Below are 20,200 nucleotides of genomic sequence, written 5' to 3'. Positions count from 1 at the left end.
CATCATCATCCAGTACACATAGACACAGTTGCATAAGCAGGTATATAAGTAGATACACAAATAAAGAAGTGAAGCATTGCTAGAGATACAACATGAAATGCCTCAAGAAACATGGCAGGACTTAAGTCCCTGACTGTCTACTATGTTCAGAATGTTTAGCTTCTGACTGTCCTGTCAATCAAGCTATTTATCAGATGCAAATGTGAAAACACAGAAAACATAAGGACATGATCTGCAACCATCTCGCCAATTAGACATAAATATATTTGGAACAAAAAAGAAGTCCCCTTTCTTTGTCTGTAACAAATAGATTTTCTGCATGGCAAGGGATTGGACTTGATGGCCTTTGTTTGTGGTATCTTTCAATGCCCTGATTCTATTCTTTGTTAACATCTTGAGTTATAGCTCTTTAGTGCATCAATGAAATACACATTTGTATTATAATACAATATAACTCCTAAGAATCTGTAGATCTTGATCTTTTACTGGGTTTACCCTGCCTTCTGTGTAAAGAAGAGATGCCCTGTTTGGGTTGGTAAACTATTCCCAAATATAGGAAAAATTTCTTCTTGCCAAGGCTTGATGTTCCTAAGGTTTTTTTTTGCCTGTTCCTGTAGTTATCTGGGGCACTGATTCAAAAAATTGCATTGGTTACACAGCACCACCTCTAGTTTCTTAGATCTGGTTTCACACTGCATCAATGCTAAACTGTAGCCCTAGTGAATCTATTGATTGTTCTAAGTTTTGCATAACCGTTTAACTTTAGTAACAACAGTTCTAACGAGACCTCATTTCCCAATGTATTTGGCCCTGTATTACGAATTTACCTTTTTTCATTGGTAGTCCATTTAAGAGAGCTTCTGGGTAAGGAAAAAAAAGAAAAGGTAAAGCACCATGCTTATATATTTCAAAAAAGAAGTAAAAGCTAACACAAATAAGGAGTCCTATGTATGCTTACTCATTTGTCTCCTAGACATTTGAACATGTTTACCCCATTGTGTTCCATGAAATGTATTTCTCAGAGAAGTGGACAGAGAATTCCAATTGAAAAAAAATGTGCCTGATCTGTGACTTGGAAAATTCTGGAGGGCAGGGGTTGTATAGGTTATAGTGCTCTTTGATTATGCATGAACTATACCTCCATCACCCAAACCACATCAGCAATTAAAGTTGGTCATGATGAGTATGTGTGCCAAATTTGGTCTGGTTTCATTGCCAGTGAGTTTCACAGTGATCTCTGGATGTAGCATGAAACCCAGGTCAGTAACCCCTCCAGCATTTTCTGTTGGCTAAGATTGGTCCACATTTGTCATCAATGGGATTGACGGTGCCCTCTGGAGTTTCTTCCTGTATACAGGGTGAACTGCAATTCCCATCATCTAGGATCTATCTCCCCCCAACTCCTCCAGTATTTTCTGTTGGCCATGGAGGTATATGTGGGCCAAGTTTGGGATAGATCTGCTGTCAGTGGAAGTGCCCTCTGGAAGTTGGACCCATGTTGGAAAACACACACATACATACTTTCACTTGTATTATATACTACAGTAGAGTCTCACTTATCCAACATAAACAGGCTGGCAGAATGTTGGATAAACAAAAATTTGGATAATAAGTAGGGATTAAGGAGAAGCCTATTAAACATCAAATTACTTTATGATTTTACAAAGTAAGCACCAAAACATCATGTTTTACATCAAACTGACAGAAAAAACAGTTCAATACACGGTAATGTTATGTAGTAATTACTGTATTTACAAATGTTGAGCCAAAACATCACAATGTATTGAAAACATTGAATACAACAACATTGGCTACAAATAAAGACAGAATTGCATAAAATGAACTTGTAGTAACAAAATTGTCGGAAATTAAATTCATAAAAAGTTCAATCCTTTCTGCCTAGAGAAACAGCTGTGGATCCCAGTGGGAGGGACTATATTGGATAATCCAGAATGTTGGATAAGCGAATGTTGGATAAGTGCAACTCTACTTAGCCTAGGTTCCCGGCGATGTCCGGGTTAGAATGTAGGTTCCATCTGCCTCTAACTCCCCCAGTCAGTTCTGTTGGCCATGGGGAGTCTGTGTGCCAAGTTTAGTCCAGATCCATTGTTGGTGGGTGTTACAGTGCTCTCTTAAAGTTTGGATCGTTTTGGAAAATACATACATACAAACATAATACGAACGTAATACAAACAAACACTAACTTTTATTATAGAGATAGATGTTTTGTTCCCTTACTTTTGAATTGTTCTGTGCTGGCTTTGAGAAAGTGATTTATATCACAGAAGTCCCAGATCTTCAATTTCAACTCCGGAGAGAAAGTCACTGGATTCTGAAATATTGCTGCCTTCTCTTCACTCCTAGTGCAAAAATACATCATGGATATAATTTAGAATCACATAGCAAGTCAAAATACAATCAAGATGTGGGTTTCATACAACCAGGGTGTAGATTTCATATAGTCTGGGTGGCAGTGGAAACAGTTATGGCTGATTGTGTTTGGGAACTGGCCCAACTGTGCCAATTTGAGAAATTCTGTGTCAGAATTCAGACTTTCCCCCAACTTTCTGTAATGTGGGGCAGTGGCTTTCTCTCACATTACAGAAAGTTGTGGGAAAGCTATCAGGTTACCTCCTAAACAGATTAAATGTTAAATGGTTGTGTCACTGGATTTAGAATTGCATGGAGATTTTGAATAAGAGTTGAAAATAAATGAATGGACAGAAAATGTTGGCTCCGAGAGACACTGGAACTCAACTATATATTGTAAAATCCTTCCTCATTAGCTATAATGATATAATTTAATGACAAGTTTGTGCCTTAAAAGACAAACCACATTAAGCAATGTGAACTATGGGATTCTGTCCAAGATGCATTGTAACGATGGCCCCATCTACACTGCCATTTCATGCCATTTGAAACTGCATTATATGGTTAGAGTAGACTCATATAATGAAGTTCAATGAAGTTCCAAATTGCATGATATGGCGGTGTAGATGGGGCATCTGTTGAAACTTTGTCTAAACTTTATCAAACGACAGGGCGGATCACATTATACACACATAGGGCAAACATTCAATGCCCATAAACACATCAAACCGAGACAGAGACAGACAGACGCAGAGGCAATTTAACCTTCTCCTGAGGGGATGTTTGATTCTGGCCACAGGGGGGAGCAGCTACTTCATCATCCACTGTGACGGCACTTCCTCATTCCAACGTCATAAATTAGTTAAACTTGCCTCCCCACTTTTATAAGTGGTACCTTATTTCCTACTTGATAGATGCAACTATCTTTCGGGTTGCTAGGTTAGCAACGAGCAGGGGCTATTTTTTATTTTTAATTGACGGGTGCTCACCCTGCCACGGGCTGGCCTCGAACTCATGACCTCATGGTCAGAGTGATTTATTGCAGCAGACTGCTCACCAGCCTGCGCCACAGCCCGGCCCCAAGATTTACAGGCAAAGGAATGACAGATAGGATTTGCTATATGTGACAGGGGAAGAATTATCAATTGTCAATGATATTGGCTGTCACAATAAAAGGGAAACCATTTTAAAATAGTGTCACCAATTTTATCTGTGAAAGGTTAGAGGTTATGTGGTCTTCACTCTCTCAACAAGGAGCCTGAAGGGCCATGTACTTTACATAAAATCTATCCACAACTTCACAAAGACTAAAAGGAATTAGTAGATACACACCTCTGCAAGACGCCTTGCACATCCTAGAGGGAGAAAAAAGAAGAGGAAACTCAGGTGGTGGCATGCAAGGAGTATACCATACCAACAAAGAGCTGACAGTAACATTTTATTTATTTCCAAACTTTTCCCAATATGGGGCTCACTGAAATAATGAATTTCATGTTTTAATTAAAGTAAACCCACTGTCCAAGTTCACAAGATAGTTATATTTTATTTATCATCCCACTTTTTCTTCAGGTAGGGTAAAACTAACAGACTAAAACAATCTGAATACTGTGTTGTCGAGGGCTTTCATGGCCGGAATCACTGGGTTGTTGTGCATTTTCCGGGCTGTATGGCCATGTTCCAGTAGCATTCTCTCCTGACATTTCAGCCACACCTATGGCAGGCATACTCAGAGATTATGAGATCTGTTGGAAACTAGGCAAGTGGGGTTTATACATCTGTGGAAAATCCAGGGTGGGAGAAAAAACTCTTGTCTCTTTGTTAGCTACGTGTTTTCAAGCCGCCTTGAATCCATATTAAGTGGTAAATGTAAATGTGCTCTTTCAGATAATCTAGGCCCAAACTGTATATGTCATAACTAGCACTCTTTATTTGTAAGTGGCTTGACTATCATTTCCTTAAGTTGGATCCTTTTAGATTTCTTTACAAAGGCATACAAATCCTGGGTTTCATCCTGCCCCTGGAGAGGAACCATGGCTGTTTCTGCCGTTTTACCTTCAGAAGTTCACTGGCTGGCTGCTGCCTCTTCTTCTCTAGCTCCCAGATGATGCTGTCAACAGAGTCAAGTTCCTCAATGAGCCTGGCCCCATTCCTCTCCTTCTGCCTTGCCAACTCCTCCTCGACTTTATCCATCTGGGCCAGCAGAAGTTTCTCCTGTTCTTCAAGGAAATGACGTATTTCCTGGACCTGAGTCACTGTATGTTGCCTCTCAGTTTGTGTTAATTCCTGCAACAGACAGATGGGGAAAATAGCCACTGTTTGCATTATAACTCACGGCTCTCAGTTATAGTACAACTCACTTGTATTATAACTCACAGTTCACCCTTAGTTACCAGAAGGAACCTATTTCTAAGCCAAAGAGCCGGCATTGTCAGTAGACGTCTCTAAAGTCATGTGGCAGGCATGACTGCATGGAGTGCCATTACCTTCATGCCAGAGCAGTACCTATTGATTTACACATATTTGCATGTTTTTGAACTGCTAGGTTGGTAGAAGCTGGGGCTAACAGCAAGAGCTCAACTTACTCCCCGGATTTGAACTGCCGACCTTTTGATCAGCAAGTTCAGCAGCTCAGCGGTTTAACCCACTGCGCCACCAGGGACTCCTGGGTTCGCCTTAAGATCACCAGAATTTGGAAATGACCTGAAGATACACAACAACAACAACAAGAAGAAGAAGAAGAAGAAGAAGAAGAAGAAGAAGTATGCCTAACATAAGAAAAGATAATTATAACAAATATCAGGGAATTTTTTTTATAGAAAAGGCATTTTTGTCTAATAAAAGGTACCTGATGTTAAAGAGGAAGAATTTCAAAATTTTAAAAAAGCTTACTTCAAAAAATACTGAGAAAAATAGTATGATCTCATTCAAGTAACTGTTAAAGGAGAATAATACACATTTATATTAATAGGTTTTCTCTGCAATAAATGTTAAGGGGGCAGTTCATATCCTGTTTAACCAATTTTTTATTGATACATTCGCTAGTTTTTTCCAGGTTCTAACTATTTCAAGTTTGAAGCATATAACAAGAGGAGTATAAGATGTTTATTTACCAAAATCCTTGTTCTCACCATCTGAAATAACAGTCATTCCGTCAATCCTTACAGCTTTTCATTCTTCTCCATTTGATGTTCTCTTTATAACACAATTTTTTTTACTAACAATTATACTTTGGTTTCTGTTAACTCAAAATAATCAAATCTCAGGGCCCTTCCACACAGCCATATAAACCAGTATATCAAGGAAGAAAATCCCACAATATCAACAGCTTTGAACTGGAATATCTTAGTCCACACTGCCATATACGAGGGGCATTCATTTAATATTTCCCCTGAACCACTTCTATTTATCACAGGATAAACTGCACATGTAATGATATAATTCTCTATAGGTTAAAGTGCAATTTACAACTCAGAACTGATAATGGTGTTGATTTGACAGGTGCTGAAGTGGAGTGAGATTTGATAATGGACCCAGTGGAATACAGAACAGTCATCAAGTTCCTTTACTTGAAAGGCCGCATACCAAAGAAGACTTTAGATGAGATGAAAGAGGTTTATGGGGATGATTCCCTATCATATGTTGTAGTCAAGAACTGGCATCGTCAATTAAAATGTGGTTGGACTTTGATGCAAACAGCTCCAATTCCAGGACGACCCCACTCTGCTGTTGGAAAATCGCTGCGTAACCATTCGCCACCTAGCTCAAAATGTCAAGATTAGTGTGGGGTTCATGGAAAAAAATAATCCGAGACCATCTTCACCTGCATAAGGTATCTGCTCGCTGGGTTCCCCAGCTACTCACACCTTTCCAGAAGCAGAAACAAGTCGAATGCTGTCAGGTTCTATTGACGATATGCCATGGAAACCAGGAGGATTTTCAACAGACTAATCACACAGGATGAAAGCTGGGCCCATCACTATGATCCTGAGACTAAAATCTAGTCAATGCAATGGAAGCATCATGACTCATCACCTCCAAAGACGGCACATGCCCAACTCTCAGCAGGCAAGGTCATGCTCACAGTATTTTGGGACCAGCAGAATGTAGTATTGATGGATTTCCTAGCAAAAGGTACCATGACCACTGGTTTATACAATGCTTCACTGCTACAGGAATTGCGGAAGGCCATCAAAACCAAAAGAAGTGGCATTCTCACCAAAGATGTCCACCTTCTGCAAGACAATAATAATAATAACTTTATTCTTACACCCCGTCCCATCTCTCCAAAGGGACTCGGGGCGGCTTACATGGGGCCATGCCCAAACACAACAGTAGAATCACAGAATCATAGAATAGTAGAGTTGGAAGAGACCTCATGGGCCATCCAGTCCAACCCCTAGCCAAGAAGCAGGAAATCGCATTTAAAGCACCCTCGACAGATGGCCATCCAGCCTCTGCTTAAAAGCCTCCAAGGAAGGAGCCTCCACCACAGCCCGGGGGAGAGAGTTCCACTGCCGAACAGCCCTCACTGTGAGGAAGTTCTTCCTGATGTTCAGGTGGAATCTCCTTTCCTGTAGTTTGAAGCCATTGTTCCGTGTCCTAGTCTGCAGGGCAGCAGAAAACAAGCTTGCTCCCTCCTCCCTATGACTTCCCTTCACGTATTTGTACATGGCTATCATGTCTCCTCTCAGCCTTCTCTACTGCAGGCTAAACATGCCCAGCTCTTTAAGCCGCTCCTCATAGGGCTTGTTCTCCAGACCCTTAATCATTTTAGTTGCCCTCCTCTGGACGCTTTCCAGCTTGTCAACATCTCCCTTCAACTGTGGAGCCCAGAATTGGACGCAGTATTCCAGGTGTGGTCTGACCAAGGCAGAATAGAGGGGGAGCATGACTTCCCTGGATCTAGACGCTATTCCCCTATTGATGCAGGCCAGAATCCCATTGGCTTTTTTAGCTGCTGCATCACATTGTTGGCTCATGTTTAACTTGTTGTTCACGAGGACTCCAAGGTCTTTTTCGCACACACTGTTGTCAAGCCAGGCGTCCCCCATTCTGTATCTTTGATTTCCATTTTTTCTGCCGAAATGAAGTATCTTGCATTTGTCCCTGTTGAACTTCATTTTGTTAGTTTCGACCCATCTCTCTAGTCTGTCAAGATCGTTTTGAATTCTGCTCCTTTCTTCTGGAGTGTTGGCTATCCCTCCCAGTTTTGTGTCATCTGCAAACTTGATGATCGTGCCTTCTAACCCTTCGTCTAAGTCGTTAATAAAGATGTTGAACAGAACCGGGCCCAGGACGGAGCCCTGCGGCACTCCATTTGTCACTTCTTTCCATGATGAAGACGACGCATTGGTGAGCACCTTTTGGGTTCGTTCGCTTAGCCAATTACAGATCCACCTAACCGTAGTTTTGTCTAGCCCACATTTTACTAGTTTATTTGCCAGAAGGTCGTGGGGGACTTTGTCGAAGGCCTTACTGAAATCCACAGCATTCCCTGTATTGACCCAACTCGTAACTCTATCGAAAAAAGAGATCAGATTAGTCTGGCATGACTTGTTTTTGGTAAATCCGTGCTGACTATTAGCAATGACCGCATTTGTTTCTAAGTGTTCGCAGACCACTTCCTTGATGATCTTTTCCAGAATCTTGCCTGGTATCGATGTGAGGCTGACCGGACGGTAATTGTTTGGGTCGTTCTTTTTTCCCTTCTTGAAGATAGGGACCACATTCGCCCTCCTCCAATCTGCTGGGACTTCTCCCGTTCTCCAAGAACTCTCGAAGATAATTGCTAGTGGTTCTGAAATAACTTCCACTAATTCCTTCAATACTCTTGGATGTAGCTGATCTGGCCCTGGGGACTTGAATTCGTTTAGAGAGGCCAGGTGTTCCTGGACAACTTGTTTCCCTATTTGAGGTTGGATTTCCCTATTAGGGGCCAGGCTGTGGCGCAGGCTGTTGAGCAGCTGCCTTAAATCACTCTGACCATGAGGTCATGAGTTCGAGGCCAGCCTGTGGCGGGGTGAGCACCCGTCAATTAAAAATAAAAAAATAGTCCCTGCTCGTTGCTGACCTAGCAACCCGAAAGATAGTTGCATCTATCAAGTAGGAGATAAGGTACCACTTATAAAGTGGGGAGGCAAGATTAACTAATTTACGACCTGGAATGAGGAAGTGCCGTCAGTGTGGATGATGAAGCAGCTGCTCCCCCCTGTGGCCAGAATCGAACATCCCCTCAGAAGAAGGTTAACTTGCTTCTACGTGTGTTTCTCAGTCTCTGTTTGATGTGTTTATGGCATTGAATGTTTGCCCTATGTGTGTTATAATGTAATCTGCCCTGAGTCCCCTTCGGGGTGAGAAGGGCGGAATATAAATACTGTAAATAAATAAATAAATTTATAAATTTTCCCCAATCCTTCGTCCATTCCATGTTGCTGAGTGTGATGACCCATGGGCCTTGTAGTCCTGCTCATGACATTGTGATGCCTGATGAAGAAGAAAACTTGGGTTTTTTACCTTCCCAGTCAGAACTGGATTCTTCCCAGACAGATTCTTCCCAGCCAGATCTGGGAACCTTGCACCTGCAAGAGGATTATGTTCCAGAAGTATGTCAAACAAATACTGAGGCTACATCTCCAGTATTTTCTCGCCATGAGTTTTGTAAACAACAGAGAGGTTTGGAAGCAGCCTCGCGCAGGAGTGCGAGAATAATTGCTAAGAATTTGCCAATTAAGCCTGCTTTCCATGAGAATCTTTAAGGAGTCAAACATCTGGTCTCAGAGATTAGCTTTCGTTTCTGGTTCCCAGAGAACTGCTCTCGGCGGGAAAGTTAGACTCTATATAGGTGTTTTACCCGCGGAGTAACTTTGCGGAGTCAATTCGTCAGCCTCCGGAGCGAGTTGTGTCTGGACAGCGCGCTCCGCTTCAAGCCTCGTTCCTGCTCAAGCCTTGTCCTTGTTTCCAGCCTTCGCTCCTGTTTCCCAGCCTTTGTTTACCTACGGACCTTGCCTTGTTTCCCAGGATTAAACCTTGCCTTGTTTCACGGATTTTACCAAGTTATTCCACGGACCTTGTTCTTGTTCCTCGTTACCTTGTTCCACGATTCAAGCCTTGTTTCAAGTATCAAGTTATTTTCTAGCCTTGCTCAAGTTCATGGACTAAAGGACCTTGTCATCTCCCCTCACTTTGCCTGGCAAAGTGAGTGTTTTGGTTATTGGATTACAACTTTGGACCTTAATATTTCATATTGGACATTGTTTTCTTGGACTAATTTTGACCTTTCCTGAAAGGTCTGCTTCTGGACTATTTCATACACTTACTTTTATTAACTTTATATATTTCCTTAATAAAGATATTAGATAGAATCTGGCCTCTGCGTATGGTTATTGGTGCTCTGTAGTCTGGGTCGTGACAGTTTGACTCCGCCACCCTAAGCACCAATTAACCTCGGCCAGAATGTCTACCGGAGTCGTACCTGGGCCGAGTGGCCAGCCGATTACCTACACCATCGACAAGGATGAGGTGGACCGAATCCGTGATAAGCTCAATGCACAGGATGGGGAAATAAAAGGTTTGAAGGAACGCGGAATCCGTCTTCCGGCCATGGCATTGCCAACCAAGTTTACTGGAGAAGCTTCTAAGGTTCATGTTTTCCGTCGCCAATGCCAAGCTTATCTAGAGGCCCGTGATGCCGAGTTTCCCCAGGAAGACATCAAGGTGGCGTGGATTTACAGTCTCCTAGACGGGCCAGCGGCTAACTGGGCGACGGCTCTGTTCGACCAAGCCTCCCCACATCTAAGGTCAGCGCAACATTTCTTGGACCACCTTAAGGCGACCTGGGGAATCGAGGACAATTTGGAGGCAGCCGGGCACAAACTCCGCCGCCTCTTCCAAGGAGACAGACCCATGTCTCAGTACATAGCCGAGTTCCGAGTGCTGGCCCACAACACCGGCTGGAACGATGTTGCCCTCAGAGGACAATTTCGGGAGGGTCTCAACATTGAAATGCTGGAGGAAATCTCCAAGGTGGATCCTCCCCAAACGCTTGAAGCACTCATCGATCAATGTTTACGGGCTGAAGTCATGATTGCCAACAGGAAACAGTGGGTACGAGGCCAGAGCGGTAGAGCTGGGGCAAAACCCCCCGCTCCCGCCAGCGTTCAGCCGCGTCCAGTGTGGAGACCCCCACCACCATCCCCATACCCCAGAGGGAGCGAGGAGGTGCCGATGCAGTTGGGCAACGTGCGTCCCAGATTAGATGCCGCCGAGAAGGCCCGCCGCCAACGCCTAAATCTCTGTTGGTATTGCGGGAATGGGGGCCACTTCGCCAGAGAGTGCCCAGCCAAAGGGAAGCCCGCCGCCCGTCTTGCGGCGGCGTCCTCCACGGAGACGAAGGCGTCTGAGGCGGCTGGCACACAGCCGGCGGGGGAAGACAACGACCGGGCGTAGAGAGGCTCGCCAACCCGGTCAAGAAACCCATTCAAGAGCCGCCAACCGGGGTCCTGTTCCTTCTAGTGGTCACCTTATGGTCAGCAAAAAAGGGACCCGTCATGATCCACGCCATGATAGACTCAGGAGCTACCAACAATTTCATTGATAGAGAGTATGCCGACTCTCTGGGATTACAATATCATGACTTCAAGAATGCCCGTGTGGTGCAAGCCATCGATGGCCGCCCTCTCAAGACGGGCCCCGTAAGCCAGTGGTCGGAACCCACCAGGATGTGGATAAGGGAACATATGGAAGAGATTTCCTTCTTTGTTACTGAGGTTCCCCATTTCCCTGTGATTTTGGGGATTCCATGGCTGACACTTCACGACCCAAGCATCTCCTGGTCCAACAGAGAACTGCAGTTTGCTTCAAAGTACTGCCAAAACCATTGCCTCGTAGCCAAGGTCTGCCATGCCACAGACACCGAGCCCATTATCACCTTGCCAAAGAAGTACTCCGAGTATTGGGATGTATTCAATGAAAAAGAAGCCGAAAAATTACCCCCACATAGACCTTATGACTGTGCCATTGACTTGGTGGAGGGGGCCCCGATCCCGCGAGGGCATCTCTACTCCCTGACTGAACCAGAGCAAGAAGCTCTCAGGGAATTCATAGAGACAAACCTTCGCAAGGGATTCATCAGACCCTCTCAATCCCCAGCTGCCTCTCCAGTGATGTTTGTGAAGAAGAAGTCAGGGGAATTACGCTTGGTGGTGGACTACAGAGCATTGAACAATATCACTAAGCGGAACAGTTATCCCCTGCCCTTAATCTCGGATCTACTAGACCGACTTCGAGGAGCCAAGGTCTACACCAAGCTGGACCTACGGGGGGCTTATAATCTAGTTCGCATCAGAGAAGGGGACGAGTGGAAGACCGCCTTCCAGACTAAATTCGGATTATTCGAGTCCCGAGTTATGAATTATGGTTTATGCGGAGCTCCCGCAACGTTCCAGCATTTTGTCAATGATATTTTTCAGGACTATCTAGATCGGTTCTTGATAATCTACCTGGACGATTTTTTGGTGTTTTCTAGATCACAATCAGAACATGAGAACCACGTTAAAATGGTGTTACAACGATTGCGGGATCATGGACTTTATGCCAAGCTGGAAAAATGCGCTTTTGATCTACAAGAGGTAGATTTCCTGGGGTACCGCATCTCGCCTCTAGGGCTCTCCATGGACCCGGCAAAGGTTTCAGCAGTATTGGAATGGCGGGCGCCAACCAACAAGAAAGAGGTGCAGCGATTCTTGGGGTTCGCGAACTATTACCGCAAGTTCATTCCAGATTTTGCCCGCTGGTCTGACCCAATCACCAGCTGCATCCGTGGGAAACAGCCCTTCCGCTGGACTGATCAAGCAGAGAAAGGGTTCCAGCAACTAAAGAAATTATTCACATCCCAGCCAATCCTTCAGCATCCAGATCCTGAAACCCCTGTGGTGCAAGCGGACGCCTCTGATGTGGCAATTGGGGCTGTGCTCCTACAACCGGTGGGAGATCACCTTCACCCTTGCGCCTATTATTCTCGTCAACTAACCGCGCCAGAGAAGAACTATACCATTTGGGAAAAAGAACTATTAGCCATAAAGGCAGCTTTTGAAACTTGGAGACATTGGCTAGAAGGAGCCAAATTTCCCATTGAAGTCCACACTGATCATCGAAATCTAGAACATCTAAGAACTGCCCGCAAGCTAAATCAGAGGCAGCAGCGTTGGGCTTTATTCTTTGAACGTTTCAACTTCCAGATTCATTATGTGACCCCAGCCCAAACCAAGCAAGCAGACGCCCTGTCACGTAAACCGGAATACGCTGCAGGACGCAAGGAGACCTTTGAATCCCAACTACTACAACCCGAGAACTTTGCCACGCTCACAGTGGGGAACACCAAATCCACTCCCATTAATTCAACTCCCTCTACTCCAGGACCCATCTGTGCTCAAGAAATCAGGGCTAGTCAGCAAGCAGATGCCTGGGCGCAGGACCAACTTCGTCAAGGTCTGCATTTTCCCTTTTCGCTTAAAGATGGACTGCTTTGCTATAGAAATCATGTTTATATCCCACCCGGACCGGGCAGGGAAAAAGCACTTCGTCTGTGTCATGACTGCAAACCAGCAGGGCATTTCAGACTATTTAAAACCATGCATTTGATCCTAAGAGATTTCTGGTGGCCCAAGATCCGCAAAGATGTGGAAAAATATGTCAACACCTGCCCAGTATGCCAGCGCTCCAAGATAAGAAGGGAGAAGCCCTCAGGGCTTCTACACCCCCTTCCTACCCCATCTCGCCCATGGGAAATAATTTCTGCGGATTTTATCACTGACTTGCCACCTTCCTGTGGATTCACCACGATTCTAGTGGTGGTGGACCTTTTCACCAAATTAGCCCATTTCATTCCCTGTGAAGGCCTTCCCACGGCCCAAGAGACTGCAGATTTATTCCTCCAACATGTTTTCAGACTACATGGATTACCCAAGAGTTTGGTCACAGACCGTGGATCCCAATTCACCTCTCGGTTTTGGAAGGCACTACAAAAACTATTGGGCATAGACTCTCGTTTATCTTCAGCTCACCATCCCCAAACGGATGGGCAAACGGAGCGCACCAATGCCACTTTGGAACAGTACCTTCGCTGTTATGTAAACTACCAACAGGACAATTGGGCTTCTCTGTTACCACTGTCGGAGTTTGCCTACAACAATGGAGTCCAGGCTTCTACAAAAGAAACGCCGTTCTTTGCAAACTACGGCTTCCATCCACGTTTCTTTCCCCCTGTCATTGAAACTTCGGAAGTTCCCGCAGCAGAAGATTGGCTGCAGGAACTCACAGCGGTGCAACAACTTTTGCTCCAGCAGCTGGACCAAGCCAAGGAAGACTATAAACGTCACGCGGACAAACATCGCCAGCCGGGCCCCGAAATCAAGGTAGGAGATCGGGTTTTTCTGTCCACTCGCTTTTTGCCCTCTCGTCGCCCTTGCCGGAAGTTAGATGCCCGTTTCATTGGCCCCTATCCAGTGGTGGCGCAATTAAACCCCGTGACTTTCAAACTCCAACTTCCGCGTTCAATGCGCATTCACCCAGTGTTTCACCGCTCCCTGCTCCTTCCGGCGGATGGTGTGCGGCCAGATGTAAACCGGCCGGCCCCCGTCCCTGTTTTGGTGGATGGGGAGGACGAGTTCGAGGTTCAGGACATTTTGGATTCTCGCTTTCACCGCCGCCGCCTGCAATATCTCATTGACTGGGTGGGTTTTGGCCCTGAGGAACGCTCTTGGGAAGACGCTTCCACAGTTCACGCTCCCGATTTAACCCGCCGCTTCCATCAGACCTATCCCGCCAAGCCACGACCTCGCGCCTCGGGGAGAGAGTCCCAGTTTGGGAGGGGGCTTGAGGAGGGGGATAGTGTGATGACCCATGGGCCTTGTAGTCCTGCTCATGACATTGTGATGCCTGATGAAGAAGAAAACTTGGGTTTTTTACCTTCCCAGTCAGAACTGGATTCTTCCCAGACAGATTCTTCCCAGCCAGATCTGGGAACCTTGCACCTGCAAGAGGATTATGTTCCAGAAGTATGTCAAACAAATACTGAGGCTACATCTCCAGTATTTTCTCGCCATGAGTTTTGTAAACAACAGAGAGGTTTGGAAGCAGCCTCGCGCAGGAGTGCGAGAATAATTGCTAAGAATTTGCCAATTAAGCCTGCTTTCCATGAGAATCTTTAAGGAGTCAAACATCTGGTCTCAGAGATTAGCTTTCGTTTCTGGTTCCCAGAGAACTGCTCTCGGCGGGAAAGTTAGACTCTATATAGGTGTTTTACCCGCGGAGTAACTTTGCGGAGTCAATTCGTCAGCCTCCGGAGCGAGTTGTGTCTGGACAGCGCGCTCCGCTTCAAGCCTCGTTCCTGCTCAAGCCTTGTCCTTGTTTCCAGCCTTCGCTCCTGTTTCCCAGCCTTTGTTTACCTACGGACCTTGCCTTGTTTCCCAGGATTAAACCTTGCCTTGTTTCACGGATTTTACCAAGTTATTCCACGGACCTTGTTCTTGTTCCTCGTTACCTTGTTCCACGATTCAAGCCTTGTTTCAAGTATCAAGTTATTTTCTAGCCTTGCTCAAGTTCATGGACTAAAGGACCTTGTCATCTCCCCTCACTTTGCCTGGCAAAGTGAGTGTTTCGGTTATTGGATTACAACTTTGGACCTTAATATTTCATATTGGACATTGTTTTCTTGGACTAATTTTGACCTTTCCTGAAAGGTCTGCTTCTGGACTATTTCATACACTTACTTTTATTAACTTTATATATTTCCTTAATAAAGATATTAGATAGAATCTGGCCTCTGCGTATGGTTATTGGTGCTCTGTAGTCTGGGTCGTGACACTGAGGTTGAAGATGGCTTTCTTTTTGTGAGAAGACCGAGGCAAAGAAGGCATTGAGCAGTTCTGCCTTTTCCCTGTCCCCTGTCGCCATCACCCCATCTTCTCCTTGCAGAGGCCCTATCGCCTCCTTTTTCTTCCTTTTTCTACCAACGTAAGCAAAAAAGCCTTTTTTCTTGTTCTTTATGTCCCTGGCAAGCCTGAGCTCATTTTGCGCTTTAGCCTTGCGAACCTTTTCCCTACAGGTGTTGGCTATACGTTTGAATTCTTCTTTGGTGATTTCTCCCCTTTTCCACTTCTTGTGCATGTCACTTTTGAGCTTTAGCTCAGTTAGAAGTTCTTTGGACATCCATTCTGGCTTCTTTGCACTTGTCTTATTTTTCTTCTTTGTTGGCACTGTTTGCATTTGCGTCTTGAGTATTTCACTTTTGAAAAACTCCCATCCATCCTTAACTCCCTTGTTTTTTAATGTTGGCGTCCATGGAATGCCGCTCAGTAATTCCTTCATTTTTTGGAAGTCAGCTCTCTTAAAGTCGAGAATGCGTGTTTGACTTGTCTTAGTTTCAGCATTCCTTTGTATTGCAAACTCCAGGAGCACATGGTCACTTGCCCCTAAGGATCCAACCACTTCAACTGTATTGATCAGGTCTTCCACATTTGTTAAGATTAGATCAAGAGTTGCTGATCCTCTTGTTGCCTCTTCTACCTTCTGGAACATAAAATTGTCTGCAAGGCAAGTGAGGAATTTGTTGGACTTTGTACTCTTGGCTGAGTTTGTTTTCCAGCAGATATCGGGATAATTGACATCGCCCATGACTACTATATCTCTTCTTTGTGCCTGTTTGGTCAGCTGTTGACAGAAGGCTTCATCAAGTCCTTCATCCTGACTCGGAGGTCTGTAGTAGACACCCACGACAAGATCTTTTTGAGTCCCGGTTCCCTTGATTCTTATCCAGATGCTTTCAAGCTGGTTTCCCGGATTACAGTCTTGCATTTCTTCTGCAACGTAACTGGTTTTGACATATAAAGCTACTCCCCCTCCTTTCCCCTTTGTTCTATTTCTGTGAAAGAGGTTATAGCCCTCAATGGTTAAATTCCAGTGATGGGAGTCATCCCACCAGGTTTCAGTGATGCCTATGACATTGTATGTGTGGTGCTGTGCTAAGAGTTGGAGTTCGTCTTGCTTATTTCCCATGCTCTGAGCATTAGTGTAAAGACATGTAAGCCCCTGTGACTTCCCCTCAAGCTGTTTATTTGGGATTATTATGCTCTCTGTACTTGGTCCTTGCTGTGTTCGTGCAGCCCTCCGTTTAGCCTTTTGACGGTTCCCTGTGGTCGTGGGTATAATAACAACAGCAAGACAATAAAACAAATTACTCAACAATAAAACATCAGCATCAATAAAACAGTCATAAAAGGTCAACATACAAAATAAAATGTTAAAAACAGGAGATGAATACACGGATCTGGGCCAAAGTGCAGAATATTTCAGAGTCGGGGAGAGGTAGTTTCACAGCTAACATAGTCAATAAAGTGCTAATATAATACTGAGAAGGCATAACCGGTGGGTTTATTGTTAAGTAGGCAGATAAATCGAACCTACAACGATTAATCATCGAAGGCCTTTTGGAAGAGCCAAGTTTTCTGGCTCTTCCGGAAGGAGAGGAGGGTGGGGGCCTGCCTGATCTCCCTGGGGAGCGAGTTCCAAAGCCGGGGGGCCACGGCGGAGAAGGCCCTCTCTCTTGTCCCCACCAACCGCGACTGCGAAGGTGGTGGAAGCGAGAGGAGGGCCTCCCCCGACGAGCGAAGAGATCGTGCAGGTTCATAGGGGGAGATGCGGTCTCTAAGGTAGGCGGGTCCCAAACCGTTTAGGGCTTTGTAGGTGATAACCTGCACCTTGAATTGGGCTCGGAAAATAAACGGCAGCCAATGGAGCTCCTAAAACAGAGGCGTTGAATGTGCCCTGTAATTTGCTCCAGTTAGAAACCTGGCTGCCGAGCGTTGTACTAATTGTAATTTCCGGGCCGTCTTCAAAGGCAGCCCCACGTAGAGCGCATTGCAATAATCCAGTCTAGAGGTAACTAAGGCATGGACCACCATGGTCAAATCTGACTTCTCGAGGTATGGTCGCAGCTGGCGCACAAGTTTTAATTGTGCAAAGGCCCTCCTGGCCACGGCCAACACCTGGGCCTCCAGAGTCAGCCCCGAATCCAGAAGGACCCCCAAGCTGCGGACCTGCGCCTTCAGGGGGAGTGCGACCCCGTCAAGCACGGGTTGCCACCCAATACCCCGATCAGACGTACGACTGACCTGGAGGACCTCTGTCTTGTCGGGATTAAGTCTCAGCTTGTTCGCCCTCATCCAGGCCAACACAGCGGCCAGACACTGGTCCAGTATCCGAGGGGCTTCCCTGGATTTTGGTGGAAAAGAGTAGTAGAGTTGGGTGTCATCCGCGTAGAGATGGCACCGTACTCCAAAACTCCGGATGACCTCTCCCAACGGTTTCATGTAGATATTAAAAAGCATGGCGGACAGAATAGAACCTTGCGGGACCCCACAGGTCAATGGCCAGGGGTCCGAGCAGGTGTCCCCCAGCTTTACCATCTGAGAACGACCCTCCAGGAAGGACTGGAGCCACTGCAGAGCAGTACCCCCAAGGCCCATCCCGGAGAGCCGTCACAGAAGGATACCATGGTCGATGGTATCGAAAGCCGCTGAGATGTCCAAGAGAACCAGCAGGGTCACGCTCCCCCTGTCCAGCTCCCTGCGGAGGTCATCCACCAAGGCGACCAAAGCCGTCTCGGTACTGAAACCAGGCCTGAAGCCAGACTGCGATTGGTCCAGAAAATCCATATCTTCCAAGAATCCCTGGAGCTGAGAGGCAAACACCCGCTCCAAGACCTTGCCCAAAAATGGAAGGTTAGAGATTAGTCTGTAATTACCGAGGTCAGTCGAATCCAAGGAGGACTTCTTCAAAACAGGCCTTACCACAGCTTGTTTTAGGCTAGATGGAAATTTGCCCTGCCCCAAAGAGGCATTAATTATCCTCACAAACCAATCAACCAACCCACCACTGGCCTGTTTTAAAAGCCAAGATGGGCAAGGGTCAAGGGCGCAGGTGGTCGCCCTCACCGCTCCAAGAATCTTGTCCACATCATCAGGCTGCACAAGCTGAAACAAATCCCACAAGCTTGAACAGACAGATGCCTCGGTTACCTCACCTAGCATTGCAACAAGGCCAGCATCCAAGTCGGAACGAATCTGAGCGACTTTGTCTGCAAAATGGTGAGCAAACTCACTACACCGAGTTGCCAAGATGTCCGGTGCCTCCCCACCCTGAGGAGGGTGGAGGAGCTCCCCGACAACCCGAAACAACTCTGAAGATCTATTTGTTGCAGACGCGATGCGGGCAGTCGAGAAAGCCTTCCTGGCTGCCTGCAACACCGCGGAATAGGCCCTAATAGCGGCTCTAGACCGTGCTCGGTCAGATACATCACGAGTTGTCCGCCAGCGGCACTCTAGTCTCCTTCTCGCACGTTTCATCTCCGCAAACTCCCCGGTAAACCAGGGAGCTGGGGCAACTCCACGTAGCGAGAGGGGAGGGGGGACGCAATGCACCAGTTCACAACTCACATGCTGCCCAAATGGAAGCATGCTCCTGTGGCTTTGACATTCTACCGCATCCCCCTTATTCACTCAACCTCACACCATTGGACTTGCATCTTTTTCCAAAAATGAAGTTATTTTTGAAGGATGAGCTTTTTTCAGATGATGAGACTCTGATTTCCAAAGTCACAACGTGGATTTGGAGCAACCTGTCGACTTCTACAAACGAGGTGTTTACAGTTGCTTAAAAAGATGGGAGAAATGTGTGTCCCTAGGTGGCACCTATGGAGAGAAGGACAAATAACTGTGCCAAGTTTCATTGCTCTCAGTCCACAGGAAGTGGGTCAGGGGAAATCTTTAATGAACACCTCTTGTATCCCAGTTTAAAGCATATAATGTGGGATTTTTTTGGCTGTGGGGAAGGGGCAATAGTTTCCCCAACATTTGTGACACTTACAAACAGCTCTTGACCCTCCTTTTCCGTATCTACTATATTTTCCAGAATTTTGCCTCTCTTCACCTCCAGCAGCTTCAGCTGAATAGAGACCAGATCCTAAAATGAAAATTCAAGCTTGGTTAAGAAGAGTTGTATAATGTTATGCAGTCTGGTGCTTGAATTCAAAGCGAATTCTATTATGAGGCATAGGAAGTTTGAGGCAAATCTTAAGGACCAACATTTTTAATACAAATCTGAATCCACCTTCAGTATGTAGACCCTGGGAAGGACATGCTGAGGACTTCCAGCTCTATCTCTTTTTTCCAGCTAATTCCAAGGAAGCTGTTTCAGTGTGTGTTATCAGAAATGGAAACTGTGGGGACAAACTGAAGCCTAATCAAGGCATAACAGAAATAATTCTGGTCAATCAAAAGAAATAGGGATATAGCCTGGGCTAGAAATAGTTATATTCCCCATGAAAGCTCAGGTTCACAGCTTGTGTGCATTCCTACATTTACACCTACACCTGGAGCCCATAGACACTGCCCTATAATGCAGTTCAATGCAGTTAAACTGCATTATGAAACTGTATTATATGGCAGTGAATATGAGGTCATAGATACCCAGGTTTTGGTAATGATTGGGAATGTGTTTGCACAGTTAAACCAGCCAAAACGCTGCCCATGCCTGGAGGTGTCAGTTCTAGCTATGGTGACCCATGCCTTGATTATATCTCATTTGGATGTCATACGGAGCTCTATAGGTAGCTGCTTTTGGAAACTGTTCTGAGACTTCAGTAGAGACAAAATACAGTAGCCAAAGTGCCCCATTCCTGCAAGTCATCTCAGAAGGATACCATGGTCTACGGCAGGGGTCCCCAAACTTTTTAATCCTTCAGACTGTTGAGGGGCCGGATTATCATTTGAAAAAA

General features: G+C 45.6%; 1 protein-coding gene across 2 annotated transcripts in view; it reads right to left on the bottom strand.

Moving 5' to 3' along the window:
- The window catches only part of LOC100559122 (E3 ubiquitin-protein ligase TRIM7), a 28,661-nt gene that overhangs the window by 5,086 nt on the left and 3,375 nt on the right, over positions 1-20,200 (bottom strand). Inside the window, exons 2-6 of one of the 2 annotated variants that reach the window (XM_008105727.3) lie at positions 19,291-19,386; positions 4,423-4,653; positions 3,703-3,725; positions 2,239-2,360; positions 828-860 (exon numbers count right to left, since the gene is read on the bottom strand). In XM_008105727.3, coding sequence (XP_008103934.2) covers positions 828-860; positions 2,239-2,360; positions 3,703-3,725; positions 4,423-4,653; positions 19,291-19,386 — 505 coding nt within the window. The remainder of the gene's footprint in view (positions 1-827; positions 861-2,238; positions 2,361-3,702; positions 3,726-4,422; positions 4,654-19,290; positions 19,387-20,200) is intronic. The other variant, XM_008105728.3, reaches the window with a different exon arrangement.

The sequence above is a fragment of the Anolis carolinensis genome, chromosome 2, assembly GCF_035594765.1.
Source record: "Anolis carolinensis isolate JA03-04 chromosome 2, rAnoCar3.1.pri, whole genome shotgun sequence".
Classification (NCBI taxonomy): Eukaryota; Metazoa; Chordata; class Lepidosauria; order Squamata; family Dactyloidae; genus Anolis; species Anolis carolinensis.
The sequence above is the reverse complement of the archived record's forward strand: the minus strand, read 5'-3'. Positions and strand labels throughout refer to the sequence as shown.